This window comes from Diceros bicornis, chromosome 2 (genome assembly GCF_020826845.1).
Source record: "Diceros bicornis minor isolate mBicDic1 chromosome 2, mDicBic1.mat.cur, whole genome shotgun sequence".
Classification (NCBI taxonomy): Eukaryota; Metazoa; Chordata; class Mammalia; order Perissodactyla; family Rhinocerotidae; genus Diceros; species Diceros bicornis.
In genome coordinates, this window is record NC_080741.1 from 35,852,870 (window position 1) to 35,876,822 (window position 23,953).

The 23,953-nt window shown below is 40.0% G+C and overlaps 1 protein-coding gene across 3 annotated transcripts in view; it reads right to left on the reverse strand.

Annotated features, from left to right (window-relative positions):
- The window catches only part of OSBPL10 (oxysterol binding protein like 10), a 290,512-nt gene that overhangs the window by 131,535 nt on the left and 135,024 nt on the right, over positions 1-23,953 (reverse strand). For 2 of the 3 annotated variants that reach the window (XM_058554346.1, XM_058554355.1), the window contains exon 4: positions 18,059-18,250. The exons of the other annotated variant lie outside the window; for it this stretch is intronic. In XM_058554346.1, coding sequence (XP_058410329.1) covers positions 18,059-18,250 — 192 coding nt within the window. The remainder of the gene's footprint in view (positions 1-18,058; positions 18,251-23,953) is intronic. 3 annotated transcript variants of the gene reach the window in all.

A 23,953-nucleotide genomic window follows, 5' to 3' on the forward strand; every position in this document is an offset into this window, starting at 1 on the left:
AACAGATCTTCTATCTGATGGCTGTAATATAATGTAAAATAGATGTTACAACAGAAAAGGCATCAACAAGCCCATCTTATGTCTCTCTGGCCACATTCTCTGGATGGCCCTGCAAGGAGTTGCCAGACAAACATTTACATTTATAAGGGAAATCTCCATTTGTAAAGGTATCGCCCTCTCTGTATTGGGAAGAGGGGGGATGACCTCATTTCTAGAAACTTATCAATGTGGAAGGTGAGGCCTTAAATCTGCATAATAACCTTACTCTTGTTTACTGTGCTTTAGTGGTAATCTCCTGTAACTGACTCCCCCCACCCCCAACATCCTCCTTGGTCATTGGCTGAACATGGTATTTAAGACAAGAGTTTCTGCTATTGTGTTGAGAAACTCAGTGTCCCTGCTTTCTCCCATGTATACATGTTATTAAACTTGGTATTATTTTCTCCTGCTAACCTGTCTTGTTAATTATTTGGCCAGCCATAAGAACCTTAAGGAAAAGGGCAGAGAGGGATTCCTCCTCTTCCCCCGACAACATCAAGTTCTGATTTAAAGATGACCAAAGCATCTTTGAGCTGGTGATCCGGCCTGGTACCCTCATTTCGCAGGTTGGGGGCAAAAGTCAAAAAATTTGCCCGAGGGTCACACAGCAGCTCACGGGCCCAGAATCCAGACCGAATCCCTCACGTGGTGTCCACCCAGCCCTGTACCTATACGAGTTACTCATTTATTATCTACACAGAGGCTTTTGTCTATAAAATGACACACAGGACAAAGCATTAATATAAATCAAAGCTACAAAAATTAAAACTTCTCGTTGTTGCTTTTAACATCAACTATAATCTGGGAATTACAAGTAAAATCAGGTTATCTGTGGCCAATGCTATGAGCACTATTCCTGCACTGTCACTATGTAGAAATGGAGGCAAAATTTCTAGGGTATGGGAGACGACAAGGAGCATGTACGGGTAGCTTTGTGTGCTCCGGGTTGGGAGAGAGGGCTCCAGGGTGAGACTTCCATGGGCTTAAATTCTGGCACCACTGCTTGTTATTTGTATGAGCACGTGCCTTGGCCTCTCCAGGCCTCAGTGTCCTCATCTGTACAGGGGGAATGAAACTGACTTCACAGTGTAAGGATTCAGGAAGACATATGTTAGCATCTACTAAGTGTGAGCTCCTTTAGGTATGCATGTACATACTGAACTCCACTGATCAAGTGGAGAATTACGACAAAGCAAGAACCCACTGAGGCACAGGCTGGGCCTTATCACTGTCCAAGCTTCAATAAGCCAGAGCCAGAATCTCTTGGTGAGAGCCTGGTCCTGTTTGCCAATCTGCCCTCAAACCTCCCCTCACCTTCAGGCAAAGGTTAGAGCAGGCAGGAGAGAAGCCCAGGGGGCAAGGTGACTTTCCCCCATGCCTGACAAACTCCAACAGGACTAGACCTACTCCAGGCAGCCCAACAGTGAGGTCACACTAGCTGTGGTTCCACAGCAGCCCTTCCATGTTGAAAAACAAACCCAAGAGCTTAGAGCACACATGGATGGCTCTTTGTACTAAATCATGATCAGGAAGTAGAAAATGGAAGAACAATCTTCTTCAAGTGCTGTGACGTAAAAGACCTTAACTTCATAGGGGTCTGTACTCAGCTGAATAGTGTTCCTCAAAATTCAAGTCCACCAGAACCTCAGAATGTGACCTTATTTGGAGATAGGGTCTTTGCAGATGTAATTAGTTAAGATGAGGTCATACTGGACTAGGGTGGGCCCTAAATCCAATAACTAGTGGCCTTATAAGAGGAGAGACAGAGGCACAGACACACTGGGAGGAGGCCATGTGATGAAGGAGCCAGAAATTGGAGTGAGGCATCTACAAACAAAGGAATGCCAAGGATCGCCAGCTATCACCAGAAGCTAAGAGAGAGACACAGAACACATCCTCCCTCAAAGCTTCCAGAAGGAATCAACTGCCAACACCTTGATTTCAGACTTTCAGCCTCCAGACTTGAGAGAATAAATTTAAGTTGTTTAAGTCATCCAGTTTGTGCTACTTTTTGTGGCAGCCCTAGAAAACTAATACAGGATCCAAATCCTGGAAGCAAAGGATCAAGAGAGGGATATGGGGTTATTTCAGCTACCTTAATGGACCTAAGATACACAAATCCCTTATTTGGTAGATTAAAGATGGCCGCAATTTTTTGATCCTCCTCCCACTAAGGGGTAGGGTCTCTGTTGCCTCCCCCTAAATCTGGACAGGTTCAGCGACTGTTCTGTGAGCCAAAAATACGGTAGGAGTGACAAAGCGCCAATTTCCAGGCCCAGCTTCTAAAAAACTAGCAACTTCTACTTCCTGTCTTCAGAAGACTTGATCTTACAGTCCTGAGCTACCACGGAAGAAGTCTGAAGCCACCATGCTTGTGGAGAACCCACGTGGAGAGGCCCTGAGACTACACGAAGATACGGAGATGCCCGGCCTCCCCTGGGCATTCCTGTCCCTGAAGAATCCCACAAGAGGCCTCAGATCCTCAGAGAAAAGTCGTCCTGTCGTGCTCTGCCCAAATTGCACTCTAGAACAAAATAAATGATGGTTGTAGTTTTAAGCTGTCAAGTTTGGGGGTGTTTTGTTTTATAGCAATAGATAATCAGGGACATTTACGATGCTCAATCTCTTAATATAAGAGTAGAAGCAAAAGATGTTACACCTTAAAAATGAACTAGAGAAAATTTAGGGGTACAAATTTCCAGTTATAAAATGAGTAAGTCAGCATGATGACTATAGTTAATAATACTATATTGCATATTTGAAAGTAGCTGAGAGAGTGAATCTTGAAAGTTCTCATTGCAAGAAAAAAAATTTGTAACTGTGTGGTGACAGATGTTAACTAAATTTATTTTGGTGATCATTTTGCAATATATACAAATATTGAATCATTATTGTATATACCTGAAACTAATGTGTTATGCCAATTATACCTCAATAAAAAAGTTTTTCCAATAAAATTTTAAAAAAAATTAAAGGCTTGAGAAGACCTGAATAATGGCGCATGTACGATGCCTGGTTTTGATAAGGCAAAAATCACATATCCTGCAACTCGAATGGAATTTAGAGATCACCTGGGCTAGTTAGTCTTCAAGCCTCCTCCTGGGTGCAGGGCAAAGCCTTCTCTCAGCTTTTCCTGATGTAGTGCTCCAAGCAAATTATTATGCAAGATAGGGCCTATTTGCCATCCCTGAGCAAAGCCATGCCTCCCTACCTCGCACAGGTCAAGAAATAATCCTTTATATTTGTTGGTCTTGCATTTACAAGAGGCTTCCACATATATTAACATTTAACCCTGCCCATTAATCACAGAGGAAGAAACTGAGGCACTCTTAGTGTATAGCCTCTGTCATTGCTCTTTACTCCACCATGGAGCTGCCTTCTATTAATAGGATTCTTTTTTTTTTTTTTTTTTAAAGATTTTATTTATTTATTTTCTCCCCCCAAAGCCCCAGTAGATAGTTGTATGTCATAGCTGCACATCCTTCTAGTTGCTGTATGTGGGACTCGGCCTCAGGATGGACGGAGAAGTGGTGCCTCGGTGCGCGCCCGGGATCCGAACCCCGGGCCACCAGCATCGGAGCGCGTGCACTTAACCACCAAGCCATGAGGCCGGCCCTATTAATAGGATTCTGTATTGGGAGAGCAAACCCTTAGAAGTAGAGGAAAAGATACTCAGAGGCAGTTGTCTGAAGGATTCTGAAGGCATTCTCTCTCCTCTACTAAGACCCGAAATTCCACCAATTCCAGCAATTCACTTCTCTGAGTCTCCTATGACCTTCTATAAGAATGTGACTATCCATGCAAGAGAGTTATTTGCTCAAATTGAAGTGTCTCATATAGAAATTATTGAAGAAGCAGTGATTATAGCAGATTGGTTGATGGTTTGATGTACTAATTCTAGTGACTAAGGTCACTAATGTGACAAACAGTTAAGAAATTGTGAAGTTCAAGGCACTGCTGTAGGTACTGTGAGGGATTAAATGCAGAACAATAAATGATCCCTTCCCCAAAGATTTTACAACGTAGGAGGAGATCCTCCAGTGGGAAGAGTGAGAGAGTTTGGAAACAAAGTGGCTGTGAGAAGTGAACAACAGTGATATAAATAACTCTAAGCTTTCTTTTGTAAAAGCTGGATTTGATAACCACTTTGAGATATTTATTTGGTGGCATTATATGCTGTGATGCAGTAAGCTGAAGATGAAGGAGGTTCTCAGAGGATAGATGAGATGTTTAGTGGGATGTCCCATAGCTAAGATGTTCTGTGGATAACATATGAATGCTCCATGCAGATGACATATAAATTTTTCAAAATAGATGAGATGTCCTTGGGGCCATGTTTAAAAGGAAGAAAAGCATAAGACATTAATGAAAGAAACTGAAGACATAAATAAATGGAAAGATATTCCACGTTCATAGATTGGAAGAATTAATATTGTTAAAATGTCCATACTACCCAAAGCAATCTACAGATTCAATGCAATCTCTATCAAAATTCCAATCGTATTTTTCACAGAAAAAGAACAAACAATCTTAAAATTTGTACAGAACCACAAAAGACCCCGAACAGCCAAAGAACTCTTGAGAAAAAAAGAAAGCTGGAGGCATCATGCTCCCTGATTTCAAACTGTATTACAAAGCTATAGTAATCAAAACAATATGGTATTGGCATAAAACCAGACACATAGATCAACAGAACAGAGAACCCAGAAATAAACATATATGTATATGGTCAATTAATTTACAACAAAGGAGCTAAGAATATACATTGGGAAAAGACAGTCTCTTCAATAAATGGTGCTGGGAAAACTGCACAGCCACATGCAAAAGAATGAAACTGGACCATCTTAAACCATACACAAAAATTAACTTAAAATAGATTAAAGACTTGAATGTAAGACCTGAAACCATAAAACTCCTATAAGAAAACACAGGGGATAAGCTCCTTGACATTGGTCTCAGTGATGATTTTTTGGATTTGACTCCAAAAGCAAAGGCAACAAAAGCAAAAATTACTAAGTGGGACTACAACAAACTAAAAAGCTTCTGCACAGCAAAGGAAACCAACAAAATGAAAAGACAATCTACTGAATAGGAGAAAATATGAGCAAAGAATTATCTGATAAAGGATTAATACTCCAAAAATAAAGAACTCATAATTCCATAGCAAAAAAACAGTCTGGATAAAAAATAGGCAGAGGATCTGAATAGAAATTTTTCAAAAGAAGATATACAGATGGCCAACAGGTACATTAAAAGGTGTTCAACATCACTAATCATCAGGGAAATGCAAATCAAAACCACAATGAGATATCACCTCACATCTATTAGAATTGCTATTATCAAAAAGACAAGAAATAACAAGTGTTGGTGAGGACGTGGGGAAAAGGGAACCCTTGTGCACTGTTGGTGGGAATGTAAAATTGGTGCAGCCACTATGGAAAACAGTATAGAGGTTCTTCAAAAAATAAAAATAGAACTACCATAGGATCCAGCAATTCCACTTCTGAGTATACATCCAAAGGAAATGAAAAGAGGATATCGAAAAGATATCTGCACTCCTATGTTCATTCTAGCATTATTCACAATAGCCAAGACATGGAAACAACCTAAGTGTCCATCAACGGAAGAATGGATAAAGAAGATGTGGTATATACAAGGGAATTACTATTTAGCCATGAGAAAGAAGGAAATCCTACCATTTGCAACAACATGGATAGAGCTTGAGGGCACTATGCTAAGTGAAAAAGTTCAGACAGAGAAAGACAAATACTGTAAGGTATCACTTAAATGTGGAATCTAAAATAGTTGAACTCATAGAAACAGAGAGAAGAATGGTAGTAACCAGGCGTTGAGGGGTAGGGAAAATGGGGAGATGTCAGTCAAAGGATACAAACTTCCAGTTAGAAGATGAGTAAGTTCTGGGGATCTAATATACAGCCTTGTGAATATAATTAACAATACTATATTATATACTTGAGAGTTGCTAAAAGAGTGATCTCAAATGTTCTCATCATGAAAAAGAAATGATAATTATGCAACATGATGGAGGTGTTAGCTAATGCTAAGATGGTAACTATTTTCCAATACACGTGTATCAAACCATCACGCTGTACATCTTAAACTTACCCAGTGTTATATGTCAATTACATCTCAATAAAGCTGGCGGAAAAATGCAGTATATATATATATGAATAAATATATATATATAAATATATACACACACACTGGAATATTATTCATCTATAAACAAGAATGAAATCTTGCTATTTATGACAACAGGGATGGACCTTGAGGGCATTATGCTAAGTGAAACAAGTAAGAGAAAGACAAATACCATATGATCTCACTTAAATGTGGAATCTAAAAAAAAAAAAACAAGCTCATAGATACAGAGAACAGATGGTTGCCAGAAGAGGCAAGGGTGGGGGAGTAGGTGAAATGGGTGACAGGAGTCAAAAGGTACAAACATCCGTGACAAAATAAGTCATGGGGATATACTGTACAGCATGGTGACTATAGTTAATAATACTGTATCGCATATTTAAAAGTTGCTAAGAGAATAGATCTGAAAAGATCTCATCACAAGAAAAAAAATCTGCAACTATGTATGGTGATAGATGTTAACTAGATTTATGTGGTGATCATCTCACAATATATACAAATATTAAATTATGTCATACAACTGAAACTAATATAATGTTGTATGTTAACTATACTTCAATTGAAAAAGTAACAGCAGAGGTTCAAATAACAGCACATAGAGTCCTAGGCCCCTCAACGGCTGGTGGAATTGCATTAACGAGTTTGAAGAAGATAACATACAAAAAGTTCAATTGTGAGGTTGCAAAATAGGTCAACTCTATATTCTGGAAAACAAGTGTAGGGAACCTAGGCTATCTAGGAGAAGACAGTGAACCATGATGTCAAAGATTGAAGTAAATCTGATTTCAGTAATATGTTTTAGATTTGTTAACATGAAACTAATTTTTAAATCAACTTTATTGAGGTATAATTTATCTACAATAAAAAAAAACCACTTTAAGTACATTTCAGTGAATTTTGACAAATTTATATAGCTGTGTAATTACCATCACAACCAAGATATAGAACATTTCATCACTCCCTCACCCCCCAAAATGAACTAGAAATATTCAGATCAAAGCAACAAAAAAATGATTATGGTCTTGGCAAAGAGGTGGCTAAGGAAGGTGGTTAGTTAAAAATTAACCTGTAACTTTATAATAGCCAAGCACCTAATAGGGATAGGAGAGGGGAAAATAACCACAGTGCCTCGCTTCTGCTGAAAACAGAACAAGATGACTGGGTTTAAAATGAGGAAGAATCTCTACCTTACCATGAAATACTACTACAAGCCACTAGGAAAAAAACAATGTCCTCTGCAGAAATCACCAAGTTTAAATCATAAAACACAAGTTCCAAGGGTGGCTTGAGTGCCAAAGGATGAACTTGGCTGACTTCTCTCCTTGTCTACTCATTCAATATCCAAAATATGTTATTATCTCAAAGCCTTAGAGCTCTTACAGGAAGGCTCCTTGTATTAAACTGCCACATGAGGTAAAAACCAGCAGAAGTCTTTTATGTCACAGAACTAACTATGACATAAAATAATCTGCCACTTAGCTTCCTTCTGAGTGCAAAGCTTCAAGGGTGTCTGAACCACGAATTTTCTGTGAGCCAGAGACAGACAGAGGTTCCCCCAAAATATATATAATTTTGCTCAGCAATATTCTAGTCATAAGGAAGAAAAATTTATAAGGCATAAATTCAGTCTACCCTGGATGCTAAATCCAGAAGTGACTTTTCCTGGGGTCCTGGTGACTTACGGAGCCTAGAGGGAGCAAATCTCCACGAAGGGACAGCCAGCCCCCACTAGCGTCACCTTCCAGTGAATTCCTATTGCCATTAACTATTGTAGCACCGAATAATTTTCATGTTAGTTTAACCAAACTCCTAGATAATCAAGTCCCTGGACAAGAGACGGGGCTGCATATCATTCCATCCCCTCACATGAGAGACAGCGCTGGACCCACGGTGAATGCAGTAACCAAGCATGGCTTGACTGGAAATAGGCAAGCTCTGGGCCGGCCCCATGGCTTAGCAGTTAAGTGCGCGCGCTCCGCTGCTGACGGCCCGGGTTCGGATCCCGGGCGCGCACCGACGCACCGCTTCTCCGGCCATGCTGAGGCCGTATCCCACATGCAGCAACTAGAAGGCTGTGCAACTATGACATACAACTATCTACTGGGGCTTTGGGGGAAAAAAATAAATAAATAAAAAATTAAAAATAAAAAAAAAAAAGAAAGAAATAGGCAAGCTCTGTTAGCTTTCTGGAAACAGCCGCAGTGAACAGACACGTATAGTAAGACTATAAAGGGTAATAAGACAGTCTAGGATGCTCGTGATGGTTAATTTTATGTGACAACTTGGCTGGGCCATGGTGCCCAGATATTTGGACAAACATTACTCTGGATGTTTCTGTGAGGGTGTCTTTGGATGACATTAACATTTATATTGGTGGGTTTTGAGCAAAGCAAACTGCCCTCCAAAATGTGAGTGGGTCTCATCCAATCAGCTAATAGCCTGAAAAGAACAAAAGACTGACCTCCCCTGAACAAGAGGAAATTCTGCTAGTAGATGGCCTTCAGACTTGAACTGCAACACTGGCTCTTTCCTTGGTCTCCAGCCTGCCAGCCAATCCCACAGACTTTGGACTTGTCAGCCTCCATCATCACATAACCCAATTCCTTAAAATAAACCAACCAACCAACCTTCTCCCCTCTCTCTCTCTATATATATATATACACACACACACACACACACACACACACACACATACTCCCTATTAGTTCTGATTCTATGGAGAATCTTTACTAACAAAATGCCATAGCAACTTTCATGGTAACCTCTAGGAGTCCACTAGTTTGTGACTCAGCTGCTTATACTCTGTTGGCAGCAATTAGTTTCTCCACTAACTACATCTCCACCTCTTGGCCTCTGTGTGCTTCCTATTCACACTCTAAAGGGGCAGTTACTCTTGTTCTCGAGTTTCCACTTAAGACTACCTCGAAGTCCAATGACCAGGCTAGAGGACAAGGCAGCAACAACTCGTCTGATCAGCTTTGGTCAGGACGGTGGAGTCACCTGGTACAAAACTCAATAAGCCGGTCATCATTAACCACTTAAACACTGTTTTTTTTTTTTAACCACTGGTGACTAGGGTGGGAGGTGCTTGGAGACCACGCAGACACTGCAAGCATTACCGGGCAGGTACCCTCAGGCATGAATCCTTGCATGTCCTATACAGACTCACTGATTCATCAGGACTCCAGTATTTTGCCCAACTCCAACTATAGGAACTGACACCTGGGCCAGAATCAACCACTTAATACCTGTGTAACCCCTTGTGACTTGAAGTAACAGAGATTACCTAAATAATCTGGGTGGGCCTGATTCAATTGAAAGGCCTTAAGAGCAGAGTTGAAGTTTCTCTGAAGAAGAAATTTTGCCTGTAGATGGCCATGTCAGCCTGTGCCTGAGAGTTCCTGCCTGCCCTATGGACTTCAGACCTGCCTTGACAAGCCCCAAGGAACTGCACATAGGCCACTTTCTTGCAATAAATCTCTTAATATACATCTCTTACTGGTTCTGTTTCTTTGGTTGAACCCTGACTGGTACACTTCTCTTTGCCTTAACCTCTTTATGCCTCAGTTTCCCATCTGTAAAATAGAGACAACAATAGTCTAACCTCACAGGGGAGACCTGAGGATAACACAAGGAAAGCTGAGCACAGTACCTGGACATGGTAAGATCCCAACAAGCATGAACTACTACTGTTCATATAACAGTCGCTATTATTATTAATGAATCTATGCCTTTGGGGAGGGAGTTTATACACTAGCGGGGAGATTTAAAAAAATTATAACAAAGACATTTTTGCTAAAAGTGTAGGTTGATATTAAAGTACACCAGGAAATAAGGGAACAACTACCTAAGTGTGTCTGGGGCACAGTGGAGGGAGGCACTGGACAGACATAATACGGTTGGGACCAAGCTCCCCATTGCTTCTCTTTGGGACTATAACTCTCCCAAAAATATGCTACAGGGCAAGAAACTACTTTCTCAGCAAAAGCTTTTAACCAAACCTGCAGAGGCATGTTTCCCAACGGCTATGATCCCCTTCATGGAAAATCATTCATTTACTCAAATTTTTATAGAGCACCTACTATGTGCTAGGTGCTGTGCTAAGGGCTGAGGAATAAAGAATTAAAAAAAAAAAAACACCTCTAGGTGCTCCTGATGGAGGGACAAGAGAGGTCAGACACAAAACAAGTAAATAAACACATACTTTCCAAATGTAACAAGATAATGAAAGAAAAGAGCCTGGCAAGAGAATCAACTGAGGGTAAGGAAGGAAAGCTGAGAAGTTGAGAGAAAAGTGGGAAAAGAGGGAATTTGCATTACAACCAGCTAGGCTAGAACCTACCTTTAAACAAAGTGAAAAATATCCATGGTAAGGAACAGAAAATTATGAACACTGCTAGTTTTCTGGGACACCAGGCAGTTACTTCTTTTGTGGGTCACTCTGCCCTCAGCCTCCCCCACCTTCCACATCCCACCTAGCCAGGCCCTAAGCAGGTTGAGACACCAGAGCATCCCTCTCCCGGGGCAGCAGTTGGGGAGACGATGAGTTGAGGGTTGACGGTGAACATTCTCTCATTCTTTTGTTTTTGTTCTTGTTCACCTGAAATGTTATTAAGGCCAAAATCCAGTGACTGACTCTCAAACTGTGTTCTCAAAGGATCTCCACGGTGCTCCACAGACCACACAAAAGTTTGTTTCAACTTGCACAGATACAGAGCTGATAAGGGATTGCACCAGTGGTCAAATCCTCACTATTCCAAGTCAACATGCTTCATAATCAATAAATGCCCATTTTACCCTCTAAAGTAAATCTGCACTAATAAAACACCACTTTTAACCTGATTTTATATAGTAAAGATTTGTAAAATTTTTATTCAAAAACGACACTTTACTGCTTTAAAAACATTTGCAAATCACTCCTATTAACTAACTTTACATTGCGATTTTTGAAAACTCCAAATCTGGAGCTGACTTATTTTGCAAGATAGCAAATTGCTACCAAAAATATATGCCAGGGTTACTTGTCATCGTTTATCCAAAAAGTGCACAGGAGAATTAATTGAGGACATTTTTAAAAATATTCATCCTGTTCACACAGAGGATAAATGCGGTTTCCCTGGTGACGGGACAGCTTGCATTCAACACTGCCAGTACTGACCGCTACCTTAAAACTGATCGGCTAATAGAATTCATTAGGGTGATATTTACGGTTACTGCTTCCATAGCAAAGGCTGTATGTGAATCAAGGTTTCTAACCAGGCATTCGCTACATCCATGTTCACCAGGATCAAACCAAATCATCCTGAAGAGAAAGAATACTGAGTCAGTATCATCTACAAAGATGGCAACTCCATTAAAGGGTCTTTTCTTGTATGTGTATTAAGTAAATATGACACAGCAGTTTATATGAAGAAACATATAAATTCACACAGACCACATAAACATACATCTCCTCCACAAATTATACTGTGACAGGTTTATTTAAAACCATATTAAATTATACAGTCTTGATACAGTTTATCTATCCAGTATGAACCATTGCAGCAAACAGCTCTCTCTTCAAAAGGGTATGTGCCTGGAAGCAAACTGTTTAACAAAGTTTAAGAGAAGGATAATTCCTATTTGTCAATAAATTATAATTGAAAGCTTAATTAAATCTAAATTTATGCCACACACACACCCATTACAATTCAACAGCATGACTTTCCCCTCATCAAGCTACAGAGTCCAGAGAAAGTCTCTCTACTGAATTAAGCGTATTTTTTTTTTAAGTCTCAAATGTCACAATTTAAAAAATTATTCAGTCAAAGCCACAACAATCTGGGCTCGCCAAAGCTGATTCTGTTTCTCAAATATTTGTTATGCCCATGCCTATCATCATTTTTGGATTTAGAGAAAACTTTTAGTAGGTACTCTCTTTAGAGAATTTTCTTAACTCTAATCCAAGGAAGAAAATAGTTAAAATAAAACCAGTTGTAGACTACAAATAGTCCCACACATGTGCACAAATTCGTGCACATAACAAACATACATGTGATCTCATGCTTGCAGATACATAGAACATCTCAGGAGTCTCAGGAGAAACAATAATGAGGAATTAGAAAAAGAAGAAACATCTTGACTTTCCTACTTTATATTCTTCAGCTCATGTGTGTATGCAGGTGTGTACACACACACATACATTAATACGAACATGTATTAAGGGTTGTATTTTTTCAGAAAGCATGTAGGAAACAAGAATTTTATAAAAATCATACTGCACTTGTACCAATTGAACTTGTGTCCATTTAAATGAATGTGAGCCACATTAAAACCTGCTATAATGTAACTAAGAGTATAAAGTTAAACTACAAGTGAATACCATACGTTTCAATCTGCACATGCTTCAAAAGTTGATTTTTTAAAATATATTAGATTCTACTTATAAAACAACTTCGGTGGCACTCACGCTATCATTGCTTCCCTGTCCCCCACTCACACAGTCATTTTGGTGTCCACCCACCCAATGCTATCAGAATCAGAGGAGACCATGAGTACCTGACTCAACCCTCCACCAATTGCCAGGTTTCCCCTCACTCACATCCACCCCATATAGTCATCTAAGCAACCCCTGAATGCCTCCACATTCCATTTCTAAAGTGCTCTAACTGCTAGAAAATGGGTCCTTAAATAAACATGTTCAACTAACATGTCCAGCAATAGTGCTAGGGCTGGAAGATGCAAAGATGAATGAGACATGACTTTCAGCATAAAAATCCAGTGTCTAGCACATAGTAGGTGCTCAATACCTGTAGAATGGATAGAGGAGTGACTAAGTAAGCAAGCTCACAAGAGAAATATAATGCAAGCCACAAATGGTAGGCACAGGCATAATTTTAAATTTTTTAGCAAGCACATTTAAAAAGGTAAAAAAAAAAAAGTGACGCTAATTTTAATAATTTAACCCAACATTTAGAAGATATTTTCCCTTGCAATGAGTATTAAAAAACATTGATAATGAAACACTTTATCTTTTTTCATACTAAGTCTTTGAAATCTAGTGTGCATTTTACATTTATAATACATCTCAATTCAGACTAGCTCATTTCAAGAGCTCATTAGCTTCATGTAAGTAGTGGCTACCTTAGTGGAGAGCAAAGTTATAGGACATTTCCATCATGGTAGCAAGTTCTACTGGGCAACGTACCTCCCAACAGAGGGAGGCAATGCAAGTGTATGGGGGGGACAAGAAGGAGGAGGGAAGCAAGGAGAAGGAGGTACAGACAGACAGACTATGGAAGGCCTCGTTTGCCATGCTGGAGATTCAACCTTTATTCTACGGACAATGGGAGTAAGGGTGCAAGGATAAAACGCTTTCATTTAGGAAGGTGGCTTCCTAGAGATAGAGTCAGGCATGAACCAGAAAGAAGCAAGACTGGCAATGGAGAAGATGGGTTGGATTGAATGTCATTTCTGAAGTTAAAGATCAGTGGTAATCAGTGGTTTAAAAACACAGGTTCATAGGCAAGGATCAATCCATGACAAACCCTCTTCCAATCCAAGATAAAATATTAAAAACAAGGAAACTAGAGTAAGTTTTTCATAAAACTAAGTTTATTCAATGCAATGAAAGGCCCTTTATTCTGAGATTATGTTGCTTGGGGGGGGGCATTAAAATGTGCTTTTATGAGATGGTGATAACCAAAGATTGTCACTGTGCTCTAAAAATGTCCTTAGTGGACAAAATTAAAAATTTGCAATACTTTATATTTTTGCTTCCAAGATTCTAAATTTTAGTTTGCAAGTAAAACCCAAAATTCTGGAACCACTGTTTTAAACAATTTCTGGACTTTATTAAGATGGACATAGGGTCCAATGGGTGCATATTATTCTGTATCCTGATTTTATTATTTCACATACACATGTCCATGTAGTAATAATATGATGGTATTAATTATGTTAACTGTATTATCGTTTATTTAGTCATTCTCTTGAAATTTTGTGTTGGCTCTCTATTTATTAGTATGAATAGCTTTACCCAAATGAACTTTCTTCCTCCTATCCCCAATTCCATGGATTATTTCCTTAGGATACAGTTCCCAATGAGGAATTTATGAGGCAACAGTGACGCCCAGCTTTGTTCTGTGTTTAGTTCTTAGTATTTATCACCAGACTGTAGCAAAAAGACAATGTGCAACCCCGCCAACATTTATTAACACCCCAGCCAATAACTGACTATAATTATTTCTGATAATTTGATGGACAAAGTAGTCTTAATTTTTGCTTCTTGAATTGCTAGTGAGGATATGCCTGCTTCTCACAGCGATATTGTGTCTCAAATTCCTTATCTTCACCTCTCCTAACCACTTCCAGGGAGGACTTTCTGTACTGACCTTTGCGGTCTCAATTCTTTATATTTTGGATGATAAGACAGTTTAATCTTTTAAACTGTCCCATTATTTTCACTATGCTATGGCATTCCATTTAATATTTATTCTATTGCCTTTGGCCAGGCCATTTCTCTTTTCTTCTTCAGATATTCAGGCTCATCTGTCTTGTGTATGATGATTTTCTCCAGGGTTTCAGTGGTCCTAAGTTTATCTTCCTTGTACAGCTGGCTTAAAAATGCTATTCCGTTTTCTTCTAGTAATTTTATAGATAAGTACAGTGGAATCTAAAAGTAAAGGCCTTTATACTCGGAGATTACTATACTTTTAAAACTGCAGAACTTTCTGGTATGAATGAAATTTGCTGAGATAGTTTCCAAGGTGGAACTGTCCACATCATAAAATGACAAATGTCACAAAACAGCTACCTTTCTCCCACCAGGAGTGAAGCTGGATGTGATATGTGAGAATCACAACTTTGGACTCTTCCTTCAGAAGTGGCCAGCATCCTACAATTCTCCCGACCGCCAATGTTTGTCCATATATCTCAACAAGCTCACTTAAAACTAACTTTCAGCAAGAAAGGTCATCGATAGACAAAAGCAATCACCTGAAGAGAATACTATTGCCCAGGAGTGCAAAAACCAAAATAGCTATGGAGACATTTTACCTAATTATTTTTCATATAATGAAACACCATGGGAAATTTCAATCATTTCCCCCCATGGATGGAAAACGGAGAGAAAACACTACGATTAAGAAAAAAGCAGCACATATGTAATCACTTACAAAGTTTAGATCATACTATATAATTCTTACATATCTATATTTGTAACTTACATAGGAAAAAAGCAACCCAGAAATAAATTTCACTGAAAGGTCAACAGTGGGGGCCGGCCCGGTGGTACAAGCGGTTAAGTGTTCACGCTCCGCTGCGGCAGCCCAGGGTTCGCCGGTTCGGATCCCAGGCACACACCAACGCACCGCTTATCAAGCCACGCTGTGGCGGCGTCCCATATAAAGTAGAGGAAGATGGGTACGGATGTTAGCCCAGGGCCAGTCTTCCTCAGCAAAAAAGAGGAGGATTGGCATTGGATGTTAGCTCAGGGCTGGTCCTCCTCACAAAAAAAAAAAAAAAAGAAAAAAAAAAGAAAGGTCAACAGTGGTTATCCAAAGGAAGAGAGAATTATGGGTAATTCTGATTTTCTTCTTTAGACTTCTTTTGCAATATATACTTGCATTGTATACTTTATACAATTAAACATTTTTATACACACATATCCAAAGAACATACTTTTTTTAAAAAACTTTACTTTTTAAAAATGGAGGTAGAAAAGATTTGGGCATTATACTGAATTAAATGCTACTAAAAATCAAGCTAAAGTACCTCAACTTTTATTTAGGCCACTGTTCACACAAGCACCTCCCTTTTTTTTTTTCCATATGTACCAGGCCTCCTATCATCACTTATAACAGTAAGTCTATCAGAGATTCATTATGATAGAATTAAAAGAATTCTCAAAATACCATGAACTTTCAACTTGCCTTTTTTTCTTTAAGGTTATAGTCTCTAAAGTACATGCAAAAAATAGCTGCATTGAGGTTTACACAGAAGTGACATGATGGTATTGTGGTAAAGTTTTTTTTTTTTAAGTCCTTATCTGTTAGATAAATATTGAAGCATTTACTGGCAATGATAAAATATTTAAGATTTCGTTAAAATACTCTAGCAAAAAAAAGGGGTGGGGGAAAACAGATGAATCAAGAATAAAAGAAAGTTGGAATTAAGTTGGGTGATGAGCACCCAACTTAACTGGGTAATTCTATTACCAATTGAGTAATTCTATTCTATTTTGTGTACATTGAAAGTTCTTCCATAATACAGTTTTTTGAAAAAGTGCTATGAAAAATGAAAAGCAATATATATATATGTGCACAACCACTCCTCATACCATCCAATGTAGCTCAGAGCCAAACACTCTTTTATTTTTACATCAGAGTGACTATGTCAAAGGGAGTATCTGACTGTATCTTTTACTAGGCAATACAGACTATGTGCATGTGTAAATCTACCAAGAAAAAAAATGTCTTTCATATGCATCTACAGATTTGATTCAGATTTCATATTTTCTGTCCTGGGCCAGAATTAATCAAGACAGTCAGCCAACACAGCACTACTTGGCTGGTGACATTTACAAAATAAAATGAGATGCATGCTGACTCAAGCAGCAGCAAGACTCTATTCTAGGAGTCTCATTCTCCTGCTTGACACAGAGGAAGGGCTCTGCTCCTTCTCTAAGAGGACAAGCTGGTCTGGACACAAGTCAGCTGCAGGGCAAAAAGCCTCAGCACTCAACAGAAGTTGGGCAACCAAGACCAACGTCATTTATTTTATACAGTCTGTTCTCGATAATAGTTGCAAAGGGTGATATGAATACTAAGGATTTGTGATTCCCAAACTGATGACTTCCCAGTGTATCAAAAGTAAAAACAAAACATAAGCCCAGGGCCGGCCCCGTGGCTTAGCAGTTAAGTGCGCGCGCTCCGCTACTGGCAGCCCGGGGTTCGGATCCCGGGCGCGCACCGACGCACCGCTTCTCCGGCCATGCTGAGGCCGCGTCCCACATACAGCAACTAGAAGGATGTGCAACTATGACGTACAACTATCTACTGGGGCTTTGTGGAAATAAAGGAGGAGGACTGGCAATAGATGTTAGCTCAGAGCCAGTCTTCCTTAGCAAAAAGTGGAGGATTGGCATGGATGTTACCTCAGGGCTGATCTTCCTCACAAAAAAAAAAAAAAAAAAACAAAAAACATAAGCCCACATGTGTTCAGAAGGCACTCATAGTTGAAGGGCTTTCACGTGCATTATCACAAGTGATCCTCCAGTCTCCCTCGAGAGGTGGGCAGGGCCTGTGTTATTTCCAGTGTACAAATGCAGAAGCTCAGGTTCAAAGCTTTACAAGACTTGCTCTCAAACAACAGAGTCTTCTGACTCCAAGGAGAGTGTTCTTTTCACTACCCCACACTCCCTTGGAATGTGTCTGTGATGGTGAGGAGGAGGTAAGTACGTCATAAAGTGAAGCGAGGCAGAAAAGAGGGGAAATCACCTTTACATCTAACCCTCCCGAGTTTCAAAAAACCCTCAATTATTTCCTGGTGACCCATGATTTTGTACTGTCTATGCTTTGCTGTGAGCATGGAGACTTTAACTGATTGTACTTCGTTTACAACCATGTTTCTATGGTCTTGTTTTCTCTGTTTTCTGAGCTCTAACAGAGGTCTCCTAACAACTCACTTACTCTAACAAACAGAGATGATAATTTTTTTTAAACCCGGAGCGATTATGATGGCTGTGTGGCTGGGAGGTTTGCTGCTGATCCTCTCTCTTTGTAACTAGGATGGTACAAAGGAAGAGACGTTGGCAGAGCAAAACTCACAGCCCTCAACCCCCCTGGACCACTTAACCTAGCAGGAGAGCAGAGCCTACCTCTCTGACTTCGCGAAGCTGGCCGGAATACTGACTCTTGACTCTTCGGGCGGCTGCAGGCGACTTGTGATGCGTGATTGTGACAACACCGGGGGCCCCAGCACCGAGGTGTCTCTGGCTACAGGGAGACGCAGAATTGGGCGTTCCATGGGGGAGCAAAGTGAGACTTCGGCTTCGGGAACTTGGAGTAGTCTAGAATAAGCAACAGGTGTCAAAACTCAACAACCGACCTGCAGAACAAAACTAAGTGTTGGCTTCTATTTATTCTGGACCTCTTAACCTTTCCCCTTCATCTGTTTACACAGATGAAAGCATGGGGGAGGTATAGCAACACTACCTCCCCAAATCCCACACTCACTCACTTAAGAGAGACAACCTCCATTAACCATCCTTCTGGTCTCATCTCCAATTGGGTCTCCTGCCCTATACTACGGCCATGAAGAGCTACTCAGTGTCCCACCAAACACCGGACTCACGGATCTGTGTCTCTGCACTTATTAGCTCCTCTTCCTAGAATGTCCTTCCCCTCCTGGCTCCCAAACATCAGCTGAACCTTCAAGACTCAGCACAGTGTTCTCTGCTGTGTGAAGCATCTCCCTGTCTGTCTCAGCCTCTCTGCTGCTCTTACTCCACTGTATCAAGACTATATTCACTGTCCAGCTACTTAAGTACTTAACAAATGTCTGCTGCATGAATGAAATTACTAAGTTATCCACCATAATCCTCACTTGATAGTGCAGTGCTTATATTTCGTCCTCTAGTAGCATATAATCCAAGTAACAAGTCTGTATATGATAAAGACGGCATCTCAACTTAGAGGAGATGAATTTTTCAATAATTGGTTTTGGGACAACTGGGCAGCCATCTGAAAAACAAAGCTGGATTCATTTCTCAGATCATAGACCCCAAACGGATCAAAGACTTAAAGCAAAAAAAAGCACTAGAAGAAAATATGTACCTTTAGGGTAGGGAAGGCCTAACACCTTGAAATCCAAAAGTCATAAAAGAAAAGCTTGATAAATTTGATTACCTAAAAATTGAACACTTCTGCATGGGAAACTAACAAATTTTAAAAACGCACCACCACCACCACCAAAGCCAAACAATAAACCAGGAAAAATAATTTCAACTTGTTTCATGGACAAAAAGCTCATTATTCTAATTTATAAGTAGGAATATATTTCCTAGGAACTGATAAGAAGAATAGCAATCCATTATTAAAATAGGGCAAGATACGAACAGACAGTTCACAAAAAAGAAATATAAATGGCCCTTAAACCAATACAAAAACATGTTCAACTGTACTCAAGAGAAATGTAAATTCAAATCACATTCAGATACCATCTTTCACCCATCGGACTGGCAAACATCCAAAAGTTGGAGTACACAATCTGTTGACAGGACCATAGAGAAATGAGTTTGTGGGAGTATAAGGTGGCAAAACCCCTAGGGAGGGCAATCTGGCAGCACTTGTCACAGGTACATATGCACTTCCCTGTGACCTAGCAAGGCTCTGTTCAGGAACACATCCTCCAATACACCTGTACCCAGGTGGAATGGTGTAAGTACCCATTAGTCACCGCAGCAGTTTGTATGTTTAATGGCAAAGGACAGGAAACAACCCAAATGTCCACCAGTATGGGACAGGTTAAATAAATGATGGTGCACCTGCATAATGAAATATCACCAAGATGCAAGAGAATAATGAGAGAGGTCTCTGAGTTGGCCTGGGGAAAAAATCTCTAACTAAGTAGCCACTTTTTAAAGTTTTGTGTGTATCCTTCTAGATACTTTTTTCAAAGTGCAGAACTCTTATGTAATATGCAAAGTTCTGTGTCAAAATGTGGAAAATAAGTATTTTTGTTATTTGTTTAAAATTATTTAAAACACAAAAATACTCTAGAAGAATACACACAAAACTAAAAAAGTGGCTACTTATTGGTGGAGAAGCAGGGAATAGGAGGGTAGAAACAGATAGAGGGAGATTTTTCGCTATATAGATTTTTATATTCTTTCATTCTGAACCATGCGAATGTATTACTTATCCAAAATTTTTAAAATTCTACATAAAATTTACATTCTAAATGTTCCTATACTTCACTTCAGCTTGAGAAAAGCCAGTTAGATGATATGTTGAATTCATGCCAGTTTCTGTATTTCAATTATCAAGTATTTACTGACTACCTACCATGTGCCAAGGAGGATATCTACTGTGTGGTGTCAAGAGAAAGATGAGATGTAAGAGTCAGTCTTTCACCACAGTATTGCTGAGGATAGAAGATGCACAGACACAGAGACAGAAAGACATACACACACACACACACACACACACACACACACACACACACACACACACACTAGAAGAGTAAGGAAGTGTATAACAAGGTGCTAATTTGGCAATACAGCCAGAAAATGCCAAGGAAATGAGGAGGAGAGAGAACGAGAGCTGATCTCATCACAGAAGGCTGTTCTGAGCATGAAGGACTTGAAGCCTGAGTAGGATCCGCGAAGATAAAGAGACCTGGCAACAGTGTACAAAGCAACTCAGACCGTCGGGACTAGCCTCGGCTAACAGTCACAGCTCTAAAAACTGTTGAATGTTAACGTTTGGTAGTTTTACAAATCACCACGGGGTTGGGAGTGGAGTGGGAACCAGGGTAGAATCAGAACTTCATGTTACTCTGCAATACCACAGTAGCTTGTAAAGGTTCTCTGGGCCTGGCCCGGTGGCGTTGTAGTTAAGTTTGTGTCCTCTGCCTCCATGGCTGGGGTTCACAGGTTTGAGTCCCGGGCACGGACCTACACACCACTTATCAAGCCATGTGTGGCGGCATACCAAATACAAAATAGAGGAAGATGGGCACAGATGTTAGCTGAGGGCTAATCTTCCTCACCAAAAGAAAAAAAAGGTTCTCTGGATGTGAACGTGGACATAATTAATAGGGATACAGATACAGTTGGGAAGTAGTGTATTGCTTTTAAATAGGCTAATATATAGGTAATTGGAGAAATCTGTGGTCTAAGAATTACATATACCTTGATCACAATGTAATACGACAATCATCTACTTTCAGCTTCAATTTTTTTCACTTGGAGTGTGGAGGGGGCAAGAAGCTATTTAATCCTTTAATGGCAGTAAATTTGCCTAAGCACTAAAAGTCTACTGAAATACATACTGTTTGGAAGGCTTATCCCCACCCAAGAAAAGGCAGATTTTTCACTAGGCTTTGAAGCCAGACAGACAAGTTTCATTTCTCCAGCTTCACCAGGTTCCAGCTGTGTGACCTCAGGTGAGTTATTTAAGCTTCCTTATTAAGCATCAATTTCCTAATCTTTAAAAAAGGAATAATAATATTGACTCTTAAAAGCCATCGTGAAGATCAAATTAGATCATGCACCTAAAACGCTTAGCCCAATGCCCGATATGTCGAAGCTGCGTGGCCAAAGTTTGCTTCTTTCCTTACATCACTTAAAACTTGATCGATGAAGGCCTTATTGATTTTTAAAATGTTAGGAAGTCACTTAGCACAAAATCGTAAGCAGTCACTGACCTTCTCCTTATTTTTTATAGGAACAAAGTGGTAATGAAGCCCAAAACATAGTTAAATACTTAGCGGAGAACCTATACGGTCAGCAATTAAACTGTAAGACTATAGGGGGGAAAATACTTCTAAATTCTGAGTAGAAGGAGAACCCATCACAAAACAGAGAGGAAGACAGCTCTGGCAACAGGCGCCCTTGCCTGGAGCAGTACCACTGGAAATGGCAATAAGTCAAGAAATTCTCCTGGAAGCCAAATTATTCCACTGTGGATGTCTAACCCCACGATCATTACTTAATGGCTGTCATTTGAATTCACAAGCAGTAAATCTGAGTCAAAAAACCTTTAATTTTCCATTAACTGTGGGATTCTCATGATTTAATTCACATTCGTGCCTTCCCTCAGGAGAAATATAAACAAAAAAAGTCTCACTTTCTGTAAATCCCATAGGTCATCAGCCCAGCAGAAAAAGGGAGAAAAGGCAGCAGACTGCAACCACCGTAAACAAGCAGGCTCTTCCCAAAACGCTGCCTGTCTAAAATTTACAGATTTTGTTTTAAAATTGTGGTTAGATGTCATACACACTCATCCTTGCTACTAATTTAAAATAAAATATTATCAGAGTTTGAGGATCAACATGCCAGGTTTTTGCTCCAAATATTTACTTCAATAGGGGCAACTAGAAATGCCAAGTGTGCCATCTGTGGAAGATTCTGAGTCAAGGGTAACGTTTCTAGCATGGAATAAGATTCACCCTTTACCCAGGAGAATCACTCCTTGCGTCCCCTCACTCAGCAAGCACCTGCCTGATAAATGGGGTGATGCCAAAGAAGAGAATGTGGTAGCAGGTAAGACAGAGTGCTGATGCTCAGATCCCGTCCAGCAATTTGACATGCAATCAGGTTTTATGGTATTTACCAACCTCTTGGTTTTTCTCTACACTCTTCATTGGATTTCTAAATTTCCCAAAGGTTGCGAGGAAGGGACCTACACACACACTCTTTGAATGTATTGGCCAAAACTGGTATGAAGGAAAGGTGTGATTGGAAAGTGAGAGGAGGCACTAGAAAGAAGAGGTCTCGGGCCAGCCCCGTGGCTTAGCGGTTAAGCGCGCGCGCTCCGCTACTGGCGGCCTGGGTTCGGATCCCGGGTGCGCACACCGATGCACTGCTTCTCTGGCCATGCTGAGGCCGCGTCCCACATACAGCAACTAGAAGGATGTGCAACTATGACATACAACTATCTACTGGGGCTTTGGGGAAAAAATAAAGGAGGAGGAGTGGCAATAGATGTTAGCTCAGAGCCAGTCTTCCTCAGCAAAAAGAGGAGGATTAGCACGGACGTTAGCTCAGAGCTGATCTTCCCCACAAAAAAAAAAAAAAAAAAGAATAGGTCGAGCCTGGGAAAGTAAGCAATGAGCCGGAGAGACAGAGTCTAGTCTGGGAGTCTTAGAGCAGAATTACTGGACTATCTAGAGGCTTCCAGACCATTCCATCGTCTAGAAGAGTAGCAAGAGGATTTAGTCCTACAAGACACTGTGGGGGAGTGGTTAGGGGCACAGTTTCTAAAGTCAATGGCCTGAGTTCCAATCTAGACTCTACCACTCATAAGCTGTGGGCCTAGTAAAGTAAGCCTAGTGGCGTTCCCATTTCCAAAATGTTAAGATTACCCACCTCGTTGGGTTGGTGGAGAATGAAATAAGAAGAGGTAGGTAAAGCATGCGCCACATAGTAAGCATGCAGTAAATGTCATCGTTATCATTCATAAATTAAGAAAAATGTGGTCTTCAGGCACCAGTGTAGGCGCAGGGTTAAGGGGTCTCAAAGGCAAATACTGGCATGGGCTGAAAGGCTGTTTTTGTCAGGAGCACCTTAAGCAGACAGAGCCTTATCACTTCCTTAACTCAAAAAAAAAAAAAAAAAAAAAGGTAAATTAAGAGTAATCATCCTAATTAGTAAAAGAACAGTTTGCTTCAGAGGAAAAGTACATTTAAAATATGATTTCACATCTTCAAACACCCATCTGTTGTAGAACGCAAAGTGCCTGTGGATTATTACTCTAATGCTACGTGAGTACCCAAAATAAAGAATTAGTTTAAATAAGTAATGAGCAATTTTCCATTAATAGTCTGGAATAAAATACAAAACGCCAAATTGAAAAGATCATCAGTTGGTCCTAAAAATCTCTTAAAACATGTTTCAAAAGTTTATAATTAGGCTTGCTGAAGCTGAAATTAAAAAACTGAAAAGGAGTAAGGAGACATACCTAAAACATATATTTGTGGCAACCACTTCTGTAGAAAACGTTTCTGATGGGAAAAATTACTGAGAGTCAATTAATTGTAATAGCATTCA